The 20,696-nt window shown below is 35.1% G+C and overlaps 1 protein-coding gene across 2 annotated transcripts; it reads left to right on the top strand.

Moving 5' to 3' along the window:
• The first annotated feature begins 4,283 nt into the window (after positions 1–4,283).
• On the top strand, positions 4,284–18,650 carry LOC130935481 (valine--tRNA ligase, chloroplastic/mitochondrial 2). Of its 2 annotated transcripts, XM_057865243.1 has the most exons (26): positions 4,284–4,633; positions 4,726–4,852; positions 5,435–5,518; positions 5,865–5,959; positions 7,272–7,363; positions 8,234–8,287; positions 8,941–8,993; positions 9,078–9,139; positions 9,848–9,923; positions 11,219–11,302; positions 12,538–12,686; positions 12,773–12,890; positions 13,012–13,128; positions 13,492–13,712; positions 13,943–14,032; positions 14,440–14,551; positions 15,356–15,466; positions 15,543–15,680; positions 16,210–16,260; positions 16,330–16,442; positions 16,606–16,753; positions 17,045–17,149; positions 17,262–17,363; positions 17,473–17,545; positions 17,698–17,864; positions 18,176–18,650. In XM_057865243.1, the coding sequence occupies exons 1-26, from the start codon at positions 4,344–4,346 to the stop codon at positions 18,302–18,304; spliced, it is 2,961 nt and encodes a 986-aa protein (XP_057721226.1). In that variant the 5' UTR covers positions 4,284–4,343; the 3' UTR covers positions 18,305–18,650. The 2 variants fall into 2 exon arrangements, with proteins under 2 accessions (XP_057721226.1, XP_057721227.1); XM_057865244.1 differs by lacking the exons at positions 4,284–4,633; positions 4,726–4,852; positions 5,435–5,518; positions 5,865–5,959 and having other exon boundaries at positions 7,272–7,355.
• Positions 18,651–20,696: the final 2,046 nt, after the last annotated feature.

Genomic DNA, 20,696 nt, shown 5'->3' with positions numbered 1-20,696 from the left:
CACAGACTACAGCATACAACTCCATAATATGTTGTGGCATTAGTTGTACATGTACGTTGGACATGACCCTCACATGCTGATCCCCATCAATCCAAAATAACCTGTTGGTAAATCCACCATTCGGAAGTACGTGCAAAAATCTATATGCAACCTGTCCAACCTCTTTGGTACCTATTCCCCCCATATTGCTTAGTATGACCGTTTTTAGCGCATGTAGGATATCAATCCGGTTGATGCGCAACATGATAGTCTTATCAGACTCGAAAATCACTCCTTCATCACTGTGTTTTACTATCCTATTGGGATAAATCACAACAAAAAAGAATTAATTATTCTCCACCAAAACAAAACAAAAAGAAGAGGAAGAAAAGATTGACTTGTGAATTGTGAGAAGATGGTTGAGGAATGTGCTCTATAGATAGAGTTATTCTCCAATATATTTTAGGTGCAAAGACACCTAAACCATAATACACATATCTCAGGTGCTGAGATCCAAATTACACCATTGACTATATCTCGAATATTGAGACCCCAATCAGGCAAATCTTATATATCTTGGGTACTAAGACCCTTTTTTTTAGTTGCCACATGTTTTAGGTGCTGAGTTCCCGATCTCCATAATAACACATATCCCGAGTACACTCAGGATATGTCTCGGCGTTGCCCGGTCACAGCACGGAGTCTCAAACACCGAGATATGTTCAATTTTTAACTTATCCCTCAGCATTCGAGATGTGTAAGTCAGTAAGTGTACGCATTTTTGTAAATACATCACATTTTATGTATTTTCACAATTTATATATTTATTTAATTTAAATAAAAAATACGATGCTAAGAATGGACATAGCGGTTAAAAAAAGCATCCTCACACTATGCGTATTTTTAATTTCGTTATTAATTTATTTTTCAAAATTAGATAGAAAAATGTGATGTTGCTCTAAATTGGAATAAGTAGACAGAAACAAACCAATTAAGCTCATCAAAGGACAAGTCAAGCACATCAACACATTCAAAAACTGCATTAGAGACACCAAAATCATCAACGAATCCACCATTGTTGAACTCAATAAAATTGGAGATAGCCCTTTGCAACACATCAACCACATATCTCACTACCCAACAAATTTAGACGGGCCACTTTGAGACACTCTAATCTAACAAAATAATTATTACCATCGTCACAAGCAAGAAACACCACTACTACCAGAAAGAATAAAATGGATGTGATAGTGAAAGACGCCACAGTTGCCTTTTCTTTTTCGTCGTCTACATTAGAGTTTGTTGGACGGAACCTATGCTCTTTTGCAATTCCGATGATGTTAAGATTAGACCCTTTTGTGCTACCACATGCCCACATCCCTTATGCGCTCCATGCTTCTTGCATTCTGACTCTGCTTTAACATTATTGGAACCTTTTTCCCTTAGTGCCATGCTTTCCGTATCACTGACTCCTAAGTTTACTTTTTTAGCTAAAGGGTAACGATTTGAAGACATATGAGTACTTTGATTAAAGGTTGGATTGGATTTTCAATAATTTGGATAATCTCTACTCTTCCTAATAATTTGTCCCTTAAAATGGGTAATGGTAGTTTGTGTTAATGGGAATGAATTGATTTGAATTTTTGGATGCTTTAAGAAAAATTAGGTTTTAAAAGGTTGAAAAGGAGGATTGAAAGGTAATTTAGAAATTTAAATTGCTTTTTAACAAAGTCAACAAAAATTTGACGATTAGATATTTTTGTATAACAGAGATTGTCTTTTATAGGTATAATATTAGTTTAATTATTTTTTTGTGGTTAATTTCTTCAACGTTCAAATCTTTGATGATAAAAAATGATGATCTACTCAGAAATAAATTATATTTGAAGTTTGACATTAAGTTAATGAATAAATTATCAAAATTGTTCATGAAAGATTATAATGCTGACAAATTTAACCATAAAAAAATTAAAACTAACTTATAAACATAAAAGATAAGTTCTAGTAGACAAAACTATCCAAATTATAAAAACTTTTTAAATTACCCTCTAATCTAATCTAACTATTTCAACTCTGACTCTATCCTATCTCCAATTTAAATATCTTCCATCCACACATTTTTGGTAGAGCTCAACAAGTCTTTGGGTTGCAACTTACAAGTTTAAGATTAATATTCTCTTCAAGGGTAAGTGGCTTTAGTTTCTTCTAGGTGTGGTACAAAGGGATTGAATCAACGAAAATTGATAGGAAATCTTACTTTAATGGAAAATTGAATGAAGAATTTTTTATGTTGCCATTGATTCATTTTAGTAGTCTCATGGGACAAAACACACTAATTTTTACAATCATAAAATTTACCTATTAACATCAAAATTTAAATACTCTTTCATTAATCAAATCTAAAATACTTCTAAATTTATGGATGTGAAGAGGGTTCTATACGGGAATCGAATTGATTAGAAAGAAAAAGATTTGAAAAAAGAATTGAAAGATTAGAAATGAAATAGAGTTAGGGTTTAAGTGTTGTTAGATTATGTTAGAAAAGATAATTTATAATTTTTTTGATAAATTTTTAGAATATAGATAGTTTTGTCTATTAAAACTTATTTTTCATGATTACAAGTTAGTTTTAATTTTTTTATAGTTAAATTTGTCAGTTTTAATATTTTGTTCTTACGGCTTGGTTTGATAAAGCTTTTTGAAGAGGTACTTGTGCTTTTTAATTTCATATTGTGTTTGGTAAATAAAAAAGACCATACTTGTGTTTGCAGCTTTTAAAAGATCGGAGTACTTTTGAAAGCACTTAAGATAGAGTTTTTTAAAGTTGGATTATGTTTTTCAAAATTTAAAAGTCTAATATAACCTCATATGTTAATTAATTTTCAAATTTAATGCTTATATTTATGTCTATTATAATATTTTTAAATTTTAAAAACTATTTTATTAAAGGCAATTATTGTTGCTTGTGTTTATTTAAACCTATTTTTAATTTGATTTACCAAACATAAATACCATAACTTTTAAAAAATTATTTTTTAAAAATTAATTTTTATAGACTACTTTTAAACAGTAAAAGTTTACCAAACTAAGCCTGAGTTAATTATTGGGGATAAGTATTGTTTTGGTCCCTAACGTTAAGGGTCAGAATTGAAATCGTCCCCAACGTAATTTCCGATTTAGAATCATCCTTTTAATATTTTTTTCGTATTAAAATCGTCCTTTTAATTTTTTTTGGACAAAAATACCCTCACCACTACCAGCACAATTACCTCCTCCACCACCACCAACACCAACACCAACACCAACACCAACACCACCACCAATACCACTACTACCACAACCAGCACCAACACCACCACCAACACCAACACCACCAATACCAAACCAAGAAGCAGAAACAGATAGCAAGAAAGCAGAAGCAAAAAAGCAGGAAAGCAAGAAAGCAGAAGTAAAAAAGCAGGAAAGCAAGAAAGCAGAAGTAAGATGCAGAAGCAGAAAGCGATGCAGATGAAGTGGTAAAGCGGCAAGGAGGCGAGGCGGCAAGGTTGCGAGGCGGAGGCGGCGAGGCGGCGGCAGTGGCTCGCGTCTCCTCTCTCCCTCGCAATCCCCAACAGCGACAGCCATGGCGATGGCGACGGCGGCTCTAAGCATCGCCGCCGCCGTCCCCTTCCCCCCCTTTCCCCTTCCCCTCTTCCCTTCCCCCCACACACGCGTTGTTTTATTTTTTTAATTTTATAATTTTTTATTAAAGTAGGGGTATTTTAGGAATAAAATTAAAAAATTTATTAAAAGGAAGATTTAAATACGAAAAAAAAACGTTAAGAATAATTCTAAATCGAAAATTACGTTAGAGACGGTTTCGATTATGACCCTCAACGTTAGGGACCAAAACAATACTTATCCCTAATTATTGTAATAACATTTCTAACAATGTAATTTCATCTTTCTATTCTGTGGGCTAATTATAATTTTTTTCTTTTTTTTTTGTCGGGTGTCCCTTGTCAGTTGCCACATATACTACTAGATTAAAAAACTGAAATTAACTAAGAGTTTTTCTTAATTTAGTTTTTTTTAGGTTAAAAAAATAGAAAAAAAAAACTCGAAGGAGTTAACCCATCTAACTCGTTAGTCGTTAGCTCCCCCCACAAATAGATTTTCTTGTGTACTAAGGGGCCCAGACCAACCTATTTTTTTTAACTCAGAAGCTGGCTCGAACCGGAGTTGGCTCCAACCCGGCAGCCTGCCGTTTTACAGCTACACTAAAATCCTTGTAACTTGTAAGCAATGAATGAGTTTCAGTTCCCTTCCCTCGTCATCCTTCCACCCAGTGGCATCCACTAAAACCTCACCTCTCAAGCTAAGTCATGAGCACCCTCCAACTCGCTCTATCTTCTTCTGCTTCTTCCTCTTACTCACTCTTCTTCTCTCCCCTCTCCAAACGCAACGCCCTCAACTCTCTCCTCTTCTACAAACGACGTCGTCGCCTCCCTCTCTCTCACTCCCACTCCCACTCCCACTCCCACTTCACCCCTCACTTTCTCAGACCTCGCCTTCTCTCTTCAGTTGCTGCATCGGAGAATGGAGCCTACAACAATTCTTCTCCTGAGATTGCAAAATCTTTCGACTTCGCTTCGGAGGAACGTATATACAGTTGGTACACCTTCATCACTACTTGTTTTTTTGAGTATTGAAATGTCTTCAAAATGGAAACAATGATTTGATTACAGTTACTGGATTGGATGATAGGTGGGAGTCTCAAGGGTATTTTAGGCCAAATTTCGACCGAGGAAGCGATCCTTTTGTGGTATCAATGCCGCCTCCTAATGTTACCGGTTCCCTCCACATGGGACATGCCATGTTTGTCACCCTTGAGGTCCTTATTTTCTTTAAAAATATGTATTTATTATGTTTAAATTCATAAATGTTGATGCATAACTTCATGTAACAATGTACTGTGTACTTAAGTTTCAATTGACGCCATGGGAAATGTTCCATGTGACGCATCTACAAGTTTTGTTTGTTTGGGTTTATAATGCTTTCCTCTATTTCCATAGTTCCAAGCTTCCATTTTTTCCTGATTTTGTGCTATTTTGTTTTGCAAATTTAGCAAAATGATTGGTTCAATTTGCAAATTTTGGAAATTTATTCAAATAACTGGTACAGTTTTGTCAGCTTTGGTTTTAGTTTCTTGCATTCTTAAAAGTCTTCAACATATGCTTGCTTGGAATTTATGTGGACATGATGTGTAGTTGATAGCATTTCTGGGAAAACAAGAAGGAAAAAAGATTTTTTGTTCCTCTTTTTTATGTTTAGCTCTGCTTGCTTGACCACATAGTGATGCTATTTTTATAGTTTTTGTCATTTTTTATGTTAGGTGGTACTAAGTTCTTCTTGCTTTTGAATCGTGCACTACTAAAATAACAACTTACATTTCTTCTTGTGATTTTTCTTGCAGGATATTATGGTAAGATACCATCGAATGAAGGGAAGGCCAACACTTTGGCTTCCTGGGACTGATCATGCTGGTATTGCTACTCAGGTTTGTCATCAAACGTTCAAATAATGCAAGGCTATTTTTGTTTTTAGTAGTACTCTGTGGGATGTGTTACTAATTTCTTTTTGTTTAGTGGATGTAATGGTCTAACAAGGTTGTCTGTAGCATCCATGAAATTACGTATTTTCATAGCTCCAAGAAACATAGGTTCCTGGAATGTGTAGTGTCTGATTATTGGAACTACCTGTAATAGTGAGTTTGTTGTGTACCTTGGGGGGATTTTTATTAATATGCTTTAGGAATTCCAACACAACAAGTGGAACATGTTCTTAGTATTGATTCACTGAAGCTGTTGTTTTTCCACTTTGAATTTATTTTCTTCTTCCACCAGCTGGTTGTTGAAAGAATGCTAGCATCTGAAGGGATAAGCAGAGCTCAAATGAGTAGAGACGAATTCACAAAACGAGTCTGGCAGTGGAAAGAAAAGTATGTTTTATCTTGCATCTTTGCATATCTTTCTGCCATCTATATTTTGTTATTGCACAACCAATGAAACGTACGTTTTCAGTTTTTGTATAATAGCAATGTGTGTCTGTGCATACAATGTCATCTCAATGAAAAATATAAAATACAAGCAGCCTTATCAACAATACCAGGTTCTCTGAGTATCTGTTACTGTTGGCCAAATTCCCTTGAAGACATGGGCTGAGCACTGATGGGAGGTCATAAAGACAGTTCTACACTATAATTATCTAAAGATTGAGATGGTTTCTTAAAAAGTTATGCATTTTGTTTCAGCTAAATGGATCATACTTGAGCTTACTATTAGAGTTGAAGTACTTTCTAGCCTTCTAGGCAGTTTATTCCCTGTTGCGGGTACATGGGTGATATCCACCGAGTGTGTATTTAAGCGAGAAAGTTTCCTTTTAGTAGTGTTTTCTGAAGTAATTGTTTCAAGCAGAACTTCTAATCCAATGATAGAGTGTATGATAGGTTCCATAGGATTACTGCAGAGGATCTAGATCCCTCTGGACCTGTATTAACTGCCGTACCTACTGGAGGATAGGTTTACCATTTTGCCCATGTTTCTTGCTGAGCAAGCTATCCAAATACAATTCTATATATACTTTATTATGAGGCTAGAATAACAAAAAGATAATTTCACTCGTTATTCTCTCTCTCTCTCTCTCTCTCTCTCTCTCTCTCTCTCTCTCTCTCTCTCTCTCTCTCTCTCTCTCTCTCTCTCTCTCAGAGCTCGAAGCTTTAGAGGCAATGAATCCTCATGGCAAAACCACAAGTCTTTTGGAAAGGGCAATCCTCTATTCTTCTCCATTAGGATTTCCTTCAACCATCCTTTGGGTTTATCTTGTTTCAACAGTATGACAACAAGGTTATCTTTTAATCCGACATGGTTTTTCCCCCGGATATAAAAATTACATTGAACTAGGTTAACATTCAAGGCACTTGTATATGCCACGTGAGTATTTCACAGTTAAAGATGTCACCTATTATTGAATTGCTGTCTAGGATTACTAAAATGTAGACAGGCAGTAGTGTATATTTGGTGTAAAGCCCATGTCTTGATGTGGATTCTTTAAATGATATGATGAAGAATTAAAATATTGTTACATGATCTTTCTCCTTCATTTTTATGTTTTGTTCTTTGGATTAGAAGGGTTCCTTATCCTCCAAACTCCTTCCTAATTCTCTCTGCATCTTAGTAAATTATTTCTTCTATTCAAAAACACTTTCTACCTCCTTCTTTTCATATTGTTCATATTACTCTGTTATATATCAGGTATGGTGGGACCATCACGAATCAGATAAAGAGACTTGGTGCTTCTTGTGATTGGAGTAGAGAGCACTTTACCCTTGATGAACAGCTAAGTCGTAAGGCAGTTTTCTACTAATTGGAACTCTAGCTAACCTAGAAAGTCTATGAGCTTGTGTTGAAAAAATTATGGTGATCACAATAAGAAGGCAACAATTATTGTTGCTTGTTTTTTCTCTTTGGATAACTTAATTACACTATGTTCTTCAATAGAAACTTGTCCTAGACTTGTTATGCTTGGGAAGAAGTTCTTGGGTAGCAAAAGAATAGGGGGATTAAGAGAATTGGAGAAAACATTAAAAAGATTGAGTTGGTTTTGAGGAGGGGCATACTGCCCCATTACTAAATGCCAAGCTGTTTTCTAGTTAGTTGGGGAAGAGAATTGGGATATGCTGGGAAAGGGGTATTTTAAATTAGGGGGAAGTGTGTGTGATAGCTAGCATTGGATTGTGGACATTTGGGAGTGGCACAGTCCCTTTAAATCTAGGAATTTTCTTGAGTTTCACATCTTATTTCTCATGGATATCAACCCAAGGATGTTGATGATACTGAGGGTCTGCTTGGTTTCTAGTTTATTCACGTATTTTCTTTTCCTGTTTTCATTTTTAATGTTTTCTGTTTTCGAGCTTTTGTGAAGTAGAAAATGAAAATTGAAAAAGGAATTATATTGTTTTCACTACTTTCACCTTTTTCTTCACAAAATTTTGAAACCAAATATTGAAAATGAAAATAGAAACCAGACAAATCATAAGTTTTTCTTGATTTCTGGCACTTTTTATCGCTTTCAAACATTCTATTACTCTGTACTAGTTTCCAAATGTCAACATAATGTATCTAAAATTGTCTTGATGTTGTTTATCCTGCACCTCTAGCCTGTTGTTTATTCATGTTGCACTACGTACTGATACCTTGGCTTACAATTTTTGCAGAAGCTGTAATTGAGGCATTTATTAGGCTTCATGAAAAAGGCTTGATTTATCAAGGTATAAGATGAAGTTAAAATATGGTAGTAACATCACATTGGGTTCTAGTTCTTCCATGATGCTAGTAGCAAACTGTGGAATTGTGGAACAGTTTAAAAGAAGACTTATTAAATCTTAAGATACTTTTTTTATGAAAAAAAGTTTAACAAATAAAATGGTTAATCACATCTGGAATGTACAATATCTGTTATGGACTATTGATATATTTGATATTATGGATTAATTATTAGTCCTTCCCCACTAATAAATACTACCACATGCAGGGGGCTAGTTGTCATTTTGCTGTTATTTTCTTTTTATTATTGAAATCTGTTTATCCAATATCCAGAGTGTTGTATAAGCATAAAATTATCCAACTAGAGGGTCTTATATTATAGGAATGACGTACTGCTTGCTTGGATATGACAAGTCATTTTGAACAGTGCTCCTTATTATTGAACTTTCTGTCTTTAAGGATTGTAGTAAAAGAGTAACTTCTTAGAACAAGAGCTTGATTTTAAGCTTTTCTCATCAAATTGTTAACCTTGATTTTGGAAGCATCGTTTACTTCCGAATCAAAATTTGCTCATATGTATATTATCCTAATATAACACTTATCCTGATACATTAACTAATGGGGTATGATACGAATACCCATATGCTCCCCATTTCAGGTTCATATATGGTGAATTGGTCTCCTTCTCTACAGACTGCTGTTTCAGACCTGGCAAGTAGCTAGCTTTCATCTCGCTTGTACTTATGCATGATTTTGTCTTCAATGTGAGGATTGAGCTTTTCTTGATTTCCCCAGGAAGTAGAATATTCAGAAGAATCTGGACACCTATATTATATAAAATATCGCGTTGCTGGAAGGTATCAACCTTTTAGGAAATTGTGTTTTGTTATTCATCCATAACCCCACTTTTCTCCCTGAAGCATGTTTTAAACATAACTCTGGTCTAGCTCAGGTTTTGATAATCTTTATTTAAATTTTGCAATTTTCATCGAATTTGTGTGGCCCATTCTCTGCAATTAAATATCAAATATTTGGTTTGGAAGAATTCCCTGGTCCTTGAGTATGTCTGCTGAACCTGCTTAATGTGGTAATTGTGATCCAGAATGTGTGACTTTGCCTTTATTCTTGTATTCATTTTCTGAACTAGTGGAACCCGATAATCTCTTTGCATTTCTTCTCATGAGTATTTAGGGAAGTCTCAGCTCTCAATTTTCCTTGTCTGATTTGCAAAGTGGCTGGATTCCCTTGTTTAAGATGATGTTATTTTTTTATTTGTTTTTTACTTGCTTTTGACTTTCGTGTGTCTGAAAGTAGTTAGTTTGGTCAGAATTGCAAATATATAGTTTGAAATCTATTTCTTTCTTGGGGATGCATGATATTAAGAGTTGATTTGATGTCAGTCAATGATGAACCAGATTTAGGATCTTTCTATTTGAATTTGATTATTGTTTAATATGCTATTATTACCATATTTAGAAATGAGCTATATGTGTTGTTTATATTTTCACCTTTCTAGATTTCCATTACAATTTGCATTGATAATTTGATAATTACTCATTTTGAAGGAGTGACTTTCTGACAGTAGCTACAACACGACCGGAAACTTTATTTGGTGATGTAGCTTTGGCAGTTAATCCAAAGGTGGGATAGATTTTTTGTCATTGCATGCTTCTGCATCTAATAATATTTGTACCAGCAATAGCTGAGATGTATGTTATGGTAAAGGGTTGGTAATTGAAAGGCATTAGCATCAGCACTTTTGTGACACTGCATTTTTTCTTTATTTCTGGTTTATTTACTCTGAAGGTCCCTATAGTTTCACTCATTTTCATTTAGGTCATTGTAATTTAAATGTTCATAATCCTAAGATAGCCTTGGAACAATGGTTTAAGTTGTCTTTGTGTGACCTCAAAACCATGGGTTCAAGCTGTGAAATAAGACACTGATGCTTGTCTAAGGTTAGAGTGCCTATATTATACTCCTTTGTATGATTCTTCTCCAGACCCTATATAGTGTGGGATGTTTGTGCACCATGCTTCCTTTTTAGTTTAAATGTTCATAGTCAATCCAAAATATTGGACAAAAACTTTCAATCAAGTTTCTATAATTTAACTGTTTCTAATATAGTCCCTATGTTATATGAAGGTTTTTCAATTGGATCCCTATAATTTAAAAATTGTGATTAAATCTTCACCTTTTGATAGTGCTATTGAATACAAACAAGTAAATCTCTCACCTGTCTGAACACACATTTTTAGAGCTCACTGGTTAGTCTAAAAAGTCTCTGATATCTGAAAATCAGCATGAAGCTAATCGGTGAAGTTATGCTATTTCATGCTAACAAAATATGACATGGAAAACATCTTTTTCCTTATATTAGAGTTTTGGCTTCCTTGGAAACAGTAAAAAATATTCTCGTTGTTTGAAGACAAACCCATTGTTCAGCCAACATTTGAAGTTAAAAGAACTTGTCCCAAATATTACAGATATCTGATGAATGCCCAAATCTTAATGAACACAATTTTGGTAGCTAGAAAGGCACAAAGAGGTATGTTAGGAGATAATGTTTGATCTCCTCAACCTGTGAACGATCAGCTGTGTTAAAAATCTATTAGGTTACAAAAATAATATCAAAGCATAAACAACCGAGGACCTTCATCATGTGAACTGGAAACATTTACATGCTTAAAGCTTTAAACACAATACAAGTGTGTCCTAGAGTTATAACAGCATTTTGGTTAAGGTCTAAGGTTCTCATGATTGCTTTGATACTATTAAAACTACAATTAACTAGAGATTGAATTTGGAAAAAGGCTGAAAAAAATTGAATACCCTCACTGCATGCAAACAAGCTAATATGGATGGGAGATGTTTTAAAGTTGAAGAGCGTTCAGAAAACATATGGGGAAAGGATGCCTAATATATTAAATTTGCAGGATGAACGTTATGCTCAGTTTATTGGTCAGATGGCAATTGTGCCTCAGACATTTGGCCGTCATGTTCCTATTCTTGCTGACAAGGTATGAAAGCGCACTATGTCTTACCCCCCACCCCCCGCCCCCCTCCTTTTTTTTTTTACCCCCCGCCCCCCTCCTTTTTTTTTTTAAATATTACTCCAATGCTGGATAAATGCATACTATTGTAATCTAGTTTTTCTTTATTGTTAAAGATCTTCTATCATACGGAGTTTATGACTTGTATTTGGCTTTGGTGTCTGAGTGGTTTCTTGATAAAGTTGGTCCTTTGAAAAGAAAATATAAAGTTGACTTTTTTTTTCAGGGTCTTCTTGGTTGTATATACTAAGTTGTTTGAATACTTTATTTATTTATTCATTTGTATTGGTTTATTTCTTTTTCTTATATTTTTCTCTTGCCTGTTATGGTAAAGGAGGATATCTTGTCCTCCAGCATTGGTACTATTGCTTTCTTGTTTAGTCGAAGTTTCAAAAAGTAATATTTTTTTTTCTTATTGTATTAAGAAATTTTTTAATTACTTTGGATGTTTCTATAGTTTCATCTAATTTGTGAATAGGTCCTCAGTTGATTTTTTTTTAAATTTAGTTTTTTAAAAACATTTGTAATTAAGTGCTCGCTGACAGTTACTGTTCAATTTGTAACTAGGTACTGCTGTTGTTTTCACTATTACCAGTTTTTCCTTAACAAAATCTTGTAAACAAAAAACATTGAAAATGAAAATATAAACCAATTAGTCTCTTAAATCATGTCAACTGCTGTTTTTGTGCATCAGTTTGGCTTTGCTTCATTGTCTGATGAATATCAATTTCAGCTTGTGACTTTTTAAAGTCTTTTTGCTTCCCTATTGTAAGAATCATTCAGATTCTCATACATTGTTAAATTTTATTTCATTTCCTTGTTTACTTGCTTACTTATCAGAGCCCTTTCTTTCGTGTCTATGCTTTAAGATGCAACCTTGTTTTACGTTGGCTGTCGCAGGCCTAACACAATCCAACATGGCTTCAAGGACGTCATTGCGTCATGGCCATGTATTGGGATGCGACATTGTTTTGTGTTGGCAATCGCACACCGAACAACCCCTCGTTTTTCCGGGCTTGGGACCGGCTATGTAAACATAAGACGAGCTTTTTTTTTTTTTTTTTTTTTTTTTTTTTTTTTTTCAGAAAGTCTTAACACAATTTTTCACATATTTCTTTTAGCCTTATGCATAATGTTAGAGACATTGCTTCCCAGATAAATCGAATATGAATTCCATGATATTGGTTGGCTTTGTGTCACAGCATGTTGATAAAGAGTTTGGAACTGGAGTGTTGAAGATCAGCCCAGGACATGATCATAATGATTATTTTCTTGCTCGGAAGCTCGGACTTCCAATACTCAATGTAATGAACAAGGATGGAACACTAAATGATGTTGCTGGCTTATACAGGTATTTGCCAGAGATCCATACTAGCTGTTGAACATTTAGTCCTTTGTGATGGCTCTGATATTTGTATGCAAAACCTGTATTACTAGTGGCCTTGATCGTTTTGAGGCTCGAAAGAAACTATGGGCAGAGCTTGAGGAGACAGGATTAGCTGTTAAAAAGGAACCACATACTTTACGAGTTCCTAGATCTCAGCGTGGTGGAGAAGTGAGACAATGTTTTCATAATTAGTTTTTAATAATGAGTTGGCAATATGTTCATTGACTGATTAAATCTTGTATTGGATATGCTGCCTCCCACTGAGTGTTTTTCTCCTTCTTTCAATTAGGTGATAGAGCCTCTTGTCAGTAAGCAGTGGTTTGTAACTATGGAGCCTCTTGCTGAGAAAGCTCTTCAAGCTGTTGAGAAAGGAGAGTTGAAGATAATTCCAGAAAGATTTGAGAAGGTGTGTCTTGTTTACTTATATTGATATATACGTACTTGATTTACTTCTACAATCAATTGGTACATTATGGCGTAATTGCTTAACTGTTGTCCATCTTTTTTTAATGCTTTCTTTGCCTCAAATACTTGAATTCTGAGGCCAGAAGTGTAATTTTGATATCTTATTGGGTGGCTTGGTCAAACTATCCATGCTGTTATTCTTGTGTACCCTTTGATGAATTTATAGAATAACTCCTCCATTTTTCCCATATATCTTGCTTAGTCACCGGAGCCCGACCTTGCCAATCTTCAGTCTTAATACATTTTATTATTGTCGAGTTCTGTTCTTGCTTGGATGATACAAATTTCTCTACGTTTGTAACAGATTTACAATCACTGGCTTTCCAACATTAAAGATTGGTGTATAAGCAGACAACTATGGTGGGGACACCGGATACCTGTTTGGTATATTGTTGGGAAAAACAATGAAGAGGAATATATAGTTGCTAGGAATGCTGATGAAGCACTTGAGAAAGCTCACAAGAAATATGGAAAGGATGTAGAAATATATCAGGATCCTGATGTTCTTGACACTTGGTTTTCAAGGTATGTTTTATATGCAACCATGACGGGCATGTTGTGATTTCCTTCCTGAAGCATGACTAATCTGTTCTGAGATGACATGGAACCTTAAACTGATGTTATAAACAATGTCTTTGGTCTGGTTCATTTTTAAGTTTTGAATCCTGATCTATACATGATGTTATGTTTCTATCTTCCATCAGTCATATTTATGGGCTAATTATATTTATGTATGTTGTTTTATATTTGATCAGTGCACTATGGCCATTTAGCACTCTTGGTTGGCCAGATTTATCAGCAGAGGATTTCAAGAAGTTCTATCCAACTACAATGCTTGAAACAGGGTAAGTGCTTAGTACTAGTTAAGTGCCAATAATAGATAGGTTTCTAGTTATTTTTTAACAATAAAGGACTAGTCAGGAGTTGGTGATATATATACACACAATTTCATCTTGGGAAAGGAAGTATCGTCATTCACTACTTTTGGTAGTTCTCTTATATTATTTATTTAATGTGAAACAAGGAGTTCGCAAGGACTGAGGAAAATATGATTAAGGAATTGAGAGGTAAGAGATCCTTCATGGCATTAAAGGATAATTAACCCAAGACGAAAACATCAGTGGACAAAATCCCTTTCCATATTTGCTGCATGATCTATTCTGTATTGATCTGCATGAATACTTTTCCTTGAGTCTTTCGTATCATATTTACTTAAGAACTTAAAAGTGATGTTGCACTTAATTATTTACAGGCACGATATATTGTTCTTTTGGGTAGCAAGAATGGTGATGATGGGGATCGAATTCACGGGAACTGTTCCATTTTCTTATGTTTATTTGCATGGACTCATTAGGGATTCACAGGTGACTTTACCTTCACCATTTGGTTGTATTTTGAAGTTACCATAGTGTCTGGAAAATTGCCATTTTCCCAAAACTTTCTCAGTGGCAATGGCGATCTTCATAACTTATTGCTACTTTATGTAGGAAAGTTAGTATTTATGTAAGATCCAGAATGCATTATTACAATGAGCTCTGTTGACAACTTAACAAATTCTGTGTCAATTTTTATTAAAGATATACAGATTGCTGAACACTTAACTTTGATATGCCTCTGTTACTTTTCTATAAACATAATTTGGTTGAAGATTTAGGGACTATAATATCATTGTCATACATCATTAGAAAGTCCTCGTCATGTTATGTGGATTTACAGTTTCCCAATATTTTACACAGCCACGCTATGTGATCTCTTCCTTTCTTTTTCCAAGTTATTGTAACTAGGATCTAGTTATTATAGAAGCATCTATTTTGGTTAAACATTTGTACATGTTGCATGTTCTTCAAGGCTATGTTTGGATTTTATCTTTGAGACAGAAATATAGAGACGGGATTCACAATCTTGTTTGGTTTTGGAGGCATGGACATAAAGCATCCGTCTCTTTCTCTGTCTCTTCGTCTTTGTATTGTTGCCTCAGAGGCATAATCTAAATGCAGCCCAACAAATTAATGCAGCCCAACAAACTAACTCTCAGACAGTGCAAACTTCTATACATTGTTGGCATTTAAAATTTCAACTTATTTACCATTATAAATTTACTTATCAACTTGGTCTTGCTTGTAAGATCTGCTATTCCAGATTAATTTTTAACTTTGAACTAATTTCAGGGGAGAAAAATGTCCAAGACATTAGGAAATGTGATTGATCCCCTTGACACAATCAGAGAGTTTGGGACAGATGCTTTACGATTCACACTATCTTTAGGAACAGCTGGCCAGGTATGTTTTCTGATCAGATTCATGAGGATGTTTCTTTGCTTATCAAAAATGGTGATGGGACATCTGTTTCTTTCAGGACCTTAATTTATCCACTGAGCGGTTGACCTCGAATAAGGCGTTCACCAACAAATTGTGGAATGCTGGCAAGTTCATATTGCAGAACTTGCCTGATCAAAATGATGGACCTGCTTGGGAAAGCTTATTGTCTAACAAGGTGAGGAAATTTTCTTAGCTTCCATGCTATAAATGTTTGTGTCTGTATATGTGTATTTTGGAGGATGTATGTGTTTGTATCGAGATGTTGGCGTGTATATAAGTTCCGGGATAATACTATATATACTGGAAAGTGTTGCTCTGATTTTCATGAATATTAAGAAGTTGGTGAGTCCTAGACTCCCAGTATGTTCTAATCTGCTGACAGCTTCAAAAGTAGTGATTCACTTTTTTCCACTCAGTTGCTTGCATATGGATGGATGAATATCCTTTTGAAACTTTGACCTGAATATTACCCTTGAACAAACGAAGCAAGAAATAAACTACAGTTTGAATTTTTTAACTTCTTAGCATTGACATATTATTAGGTATGAATATTGTTGGCATTTTCTTTTTTGACACGGAATTTTGGTTTACTTTTTATACTGGTACTTTGATTCCAACTGTTTCAATTGATGTTTAGCAAATTTAAATGAGAACATTGGTTGTAACTATTCTTAGTTAAGACTGACTCATTTATTTATTTTCAGTTTGATTGTGAAGATTCTGTACTTAATCTCCCTTTATCAGAGTGTTGGGTGGTAAGGCACTTTATCTATAAATTTTTATCAAATTTTGCAGAGCTGCATGATAATTTTATTCAATTCCAGGTGTCAAAACTTCACTTGCTTATTGATTCTGCCACCGCAAGCTATGACAAATTTTATTTTGGAGAAGTGGCACGAGAAACATATGATTTCTTTTGGGGTGACTTTGCAGATTGGTATGTTACCCTTTATAGGTTCATAATGCTATGTATATTATGACTTTGAAATCCAAAAGATCTTAATACTTGTTTATAACATCCGAAATCTGTGATCTTGGCTTCTCCTCTTTTCTTTATGATTAATAGTCTGCAAATTCTTTAACCTTCTTGCTATCTTAAGGTACATTGAGGCTAGCAAAGCACGCCTTTATCACTCTGGAGGCAAATCAGTTGCTGCAGTAGCTCAAGCTGTTCTTCTGTACACATTCGAGAACATACTCAAACTTTTACATCCTTTTATGCCATTTGTAACTGAGGAGCTATGGCAGGTAACTGATATATACCTAACAAGCATGACTTCTTCACTTGTGATATATATATATATATATAGTGCTCTTCAGTTTAATAAAAATTAGTTGTGTTGCTAAGAAAGTTATCTGGTAAGTCATACATGGTTTACCTTCAGTTTTTTCAAATTGATATTGCATATTTATATTTACATTGAAATTAATCCTTTATCATATGTCAAATTTATTAGTAGCAGTCTATGTCAATATTTTTTCAATATCAGTGATCATAAGACGATTGTTTTCTGAAGTTTTATTTTTTACAATTAACAGGCACTCCCCAACCGGAAACTTGCCCTTATTGTATCACCTTGGCCACAGACCCAACTCCCAAGGAACACCAGCTCTATAAAAAAGTTTGAAATTTTGCAAGCTTTGGTGTGTATATTTGTATTTTGTATATTCTCTTGTATTTAAGGAATCAATTTCCGATTAGTAGTTTGATTTATGTTAATCTTGTTATATGCAAACTTTGTTTTAACATTTCAAGGTTAGAGCTATCCGGAATGCTCGGGCAGAATATTCAGTTGAGCCTGCAAAGCGGATATCAGCATCTGTGGTTGCAAGCAATGAAGTTATCCGATATGTAGCTGTAAGTGTGGTTTAATTTTCATTTTCTCATTTCTCAATAACCAGACCTAATACCTGTCATTTACTTTTTCTTCTTAGTAGCACTAACTGGTATCTTTTGCTTCTTGCAGGAAGAAAAAGAAGTTTTAGCTCTTCTCTCTCGGCTTGATTTACAAAATCTTCATTTTACGAATTCTCCTCCAGGCATGATGATTTCTGCTTGATTTCATCCTACTTGAATGAAGGCTGACATTGCATCTTTCCTTCACTTTATCCAATCAACTGTTTTTCTTGTTTCAATTAATAACTGGTTGCTGATTCAAATTTGTTGGTTTCTTTGGTGGATTGTTATTCAGGAGATGCAGATCAATCAGTTCACCTTGTGGCTGGTGAAGGACTAGAGGCATATCTCCCTCTAGCTGACATGGTTGATATTTCTGCTGAAGTTGAACGTCTTACAAAGCGCCTTTCCAAGATGCAAAAGGAATATGATGGATTCAAAGCTAAACTTAGTTCCCCAAAGGTATGAAATGTTCTCTACAACCTCCAGAATTTCTGAAGTGTGCAGATGTTGTCTTGCTACACGGTTCAATTGTGCAATTCAACTTAGTTGCCAAAGATTTCTGCTCTGCTATTTTGTTCCTATATTATTCTCATCAGATCTTGTTATTGTTAACTTGCTAGCTTTCATCAAATTATATTGTTAGTATGCTGGAATTTTCTACTATTGCAAAGTGTCTAATTGTATTATGGTATAATATTAAGTATAAATTCCTCTAGAATAAATGCAATGAAGTATTGGTGCCAACTACTGTTTTCTGTCCCGTTCTTCAGTTTGTAGAGAAGGCCCCGGAAGATGTGGTCCGCGGAGTGCAAGAAAAAGCAGCCGAAGCTGAAGAGAAGATCAATTTAACCAAGAACCGTCTTGCCTTCTTGAAGTCAAACATTCTAGTTTCAAATTAGGCTTGATCAGTCATCAGTGTGCTATGAGTTCAACTCAATGTCAATCATCTTCAACTTCATCTGCAGTAATGGTTACTCGATTGGCATCTGTTGTTGTAAGTCCTCCTTACATATTAGCTGGATATTTATCAGTTCCTCTAATTTTCATCAATAGAGTGTACACATTTTTCAAAACTTTGGTGGTTCCTGTGAACATTAAAAAGTAAAAACTAAGGAATTAAGTTGCCTCAAGGGCTGAACAAGGAACCAGCGCAACAGCGTACACCGGGACCTGCTATTATAAATGTACAGTTAGTGTTGCAAACATTATTTTTTGACTACACTGATGCAATAATTTTTTTCCATCATTTTCCTGGGAAATTTAAATATTACTTCTAATTGTGCTAGGCATTTATGCCGTTTTGTTAATACACTTTAGTATAAACCAGATGTAAACCTACGAGCCGGACTGAAATGAATTCATGTTTGGTTTAGAAAAATAATTCCATAGACAATATATTGATAATTGAATAAACTACCATTTGTATCCACCAAAGTTCTAAATGCTGACAAAATGTACCCACAAAATAATGAAATTAAAGTTGTACCAATGAAAGATCCGTTATGTGCGACAAAATCATGCAAACCATAAAAGCCTATCCAAAAATCCTAAACTACCCTCCTCTCCACCACTGCTACCATCATTCGCGCGCTCTCCAAGTCAACCCCCACCGCAGCCAACTCTCTCTCTCTCTCCTTCCAAATCAACCCAGGCAGCGTCAAAGAGGGCAGAGGGTTTGGCAAGCATGGCGGTGAAGTCGATTCTGCAGCTAACATAGAGGATCTTGGGCTGCGTTTGTTTAGTGTATTCTTTAATACATAGACATAGACATTGAAGACAGACACAATATGACACAAATTTTTTAAACTTGTTTGGTATACAAATACAAAACACAAGACACAAATCACAATCTTGTTAAATTTCAATATTACCCTTATTGCAATCTGTTACCAGTACCATCACTACACAACTACTATCTCAACTAAACCATTAACAATCAGCCACCATCTCAACAAAGAATAATTACCAATAACAATCTAAAACTAAATAACAAATTTAATACAACAAATATCAACAAAAAAAATCAATCTAACAAAATTAATACAAGATTATTTTATCAAAATTTAATAAAAATTCAAACAAAAAAATTAAATTATACAAAAAATAGTGCCAGAAAGAAGAACGGATCTAGAACATGGTAATAAAATACGGATCTAGAAACACAGTGCGCGGAAGAACGGAGAACGATCTGAAAAAATGGTGAAAGGCGAGAGAACAGTGCGCAGATCTGGATCCTCGACGAAAAGTGAAGCAGAGGCAACAATCGCAAAAGGTGACGGCGGCGAAGAGACGATCGTGAAGAGACAAAAAAAAAGTGAGGGAGGAGAAAAAGGAAGAAGGGATAGGGTGGCAGCGATGGTTTGGGTGGAAGAAAGGGAGGAGAGGCGGTGGAAGGAAAGGAGGAAGAGAGGCGGCAGTGATTTTGATGGAAGGAAAGGAGGAAGAGACGGGCGGCTGACTAGTGGTACGACGGGCGGAGAGGTAGTGGTGGTCAGAGTGACAATGGTAGTCTGTATTTTGGAGGTGGAAGGGAAAATGGATGAAAGGAACTGAGGAAGGAGAAGAATTTGAAGGGTAATTATGAAAATTAAATGTTAAAAGTAGTGTGTCTATGTCTCAAGTTTAGTGTTCCACCCCTCTCTGCTATACACAAATTTTGTGTCTTTGTGTGCGTTTGTGTATTCCTGTGTCTATCAAAATTTTGTGTCTAACTAACCAAATGGAAAACGTGTACTTCTGTGTCTATGTCTTGAGTAGACATACCCACTAACCAAACGCACGCTTGTTGTGGCCACCGACATAGGAGATCTTAGTGCCGTTAGGGCAGCGTTTGATCTCACTGCCGCCATAGCGGTAGAGAAACTTAGCGTCATAGTACTCCATGTTTTGATTTTTGTCTTTCTGCGTTTCTTGTGTGCAATCTAGAATGCACGTGGTGTATTTGGTAATGGAAGTCTTTCAAATATGAAATAACCCCCTTTTTTTTCTTTTTTCCTATCAGCAATGAAGTTACCTGGAAGCTTCTCTTTGCAGTGGGGGTCGATTTAGAAGGAGAGAGAGAGCCCTTTGGTTGTGGTGGGAGTTGATTTGGGGAAAGAGAGAGGACGATGGTAGTAGTGATGGAGAGAGGGTAATTTGAGATTTTTGAATAGTTTTTTAGAATTTAGATAATTGTCGTACAAAACTGATCTTTTATGGATACAATTTTAATTTCATTGTTTTGTGAAAACATTTGTCAATGTTTAAAACTTTTGTGAGTATAAATAGTAGTTTATTCTTGATAATTTAAGG

The sequence above is a fragment of the Arachis stenosperma genome, chromosome 6 (genome assembly GCF_014773155.1).
Source record: "Arachis stenosperma cultivar V10309 chromosome 6, arast.V10309.gnm1.PFL2, whole genome shotgun sequence".
Lineage (NCBI taxonomy): Eukaryota > Viridiplantae > Streptophyta > Magnoliopsida > Fabales > Fabaceae > Arachis > Arachis stenosperma.
This window is presented reverse-complemented; position numbering and strand designations above follow the sequence as displayed.

Coding starts and splice junctions, on each gene's coding strand:
- LOC130935481 (XM_057865243.1), top strand. CDS start 4,344: ATGAGCACCCTCCAACTCGCTCTATCTTCTTCTGCTTCTTCCTCTTAC. Junction 13,713..13,942: donor CTTGACACTTGGTTTTCAAG/GTATGTTTTATA, acceptor ATATTTGATCAG/TGCACTATGGCCATTTAGCA. Junction 16,754..17,044: donor TAACTGAGGAGCTATGGCAG/GTAACTGATATA, acceptor TACAATTAACAG/GCACTCCCCAACCGGAAACT.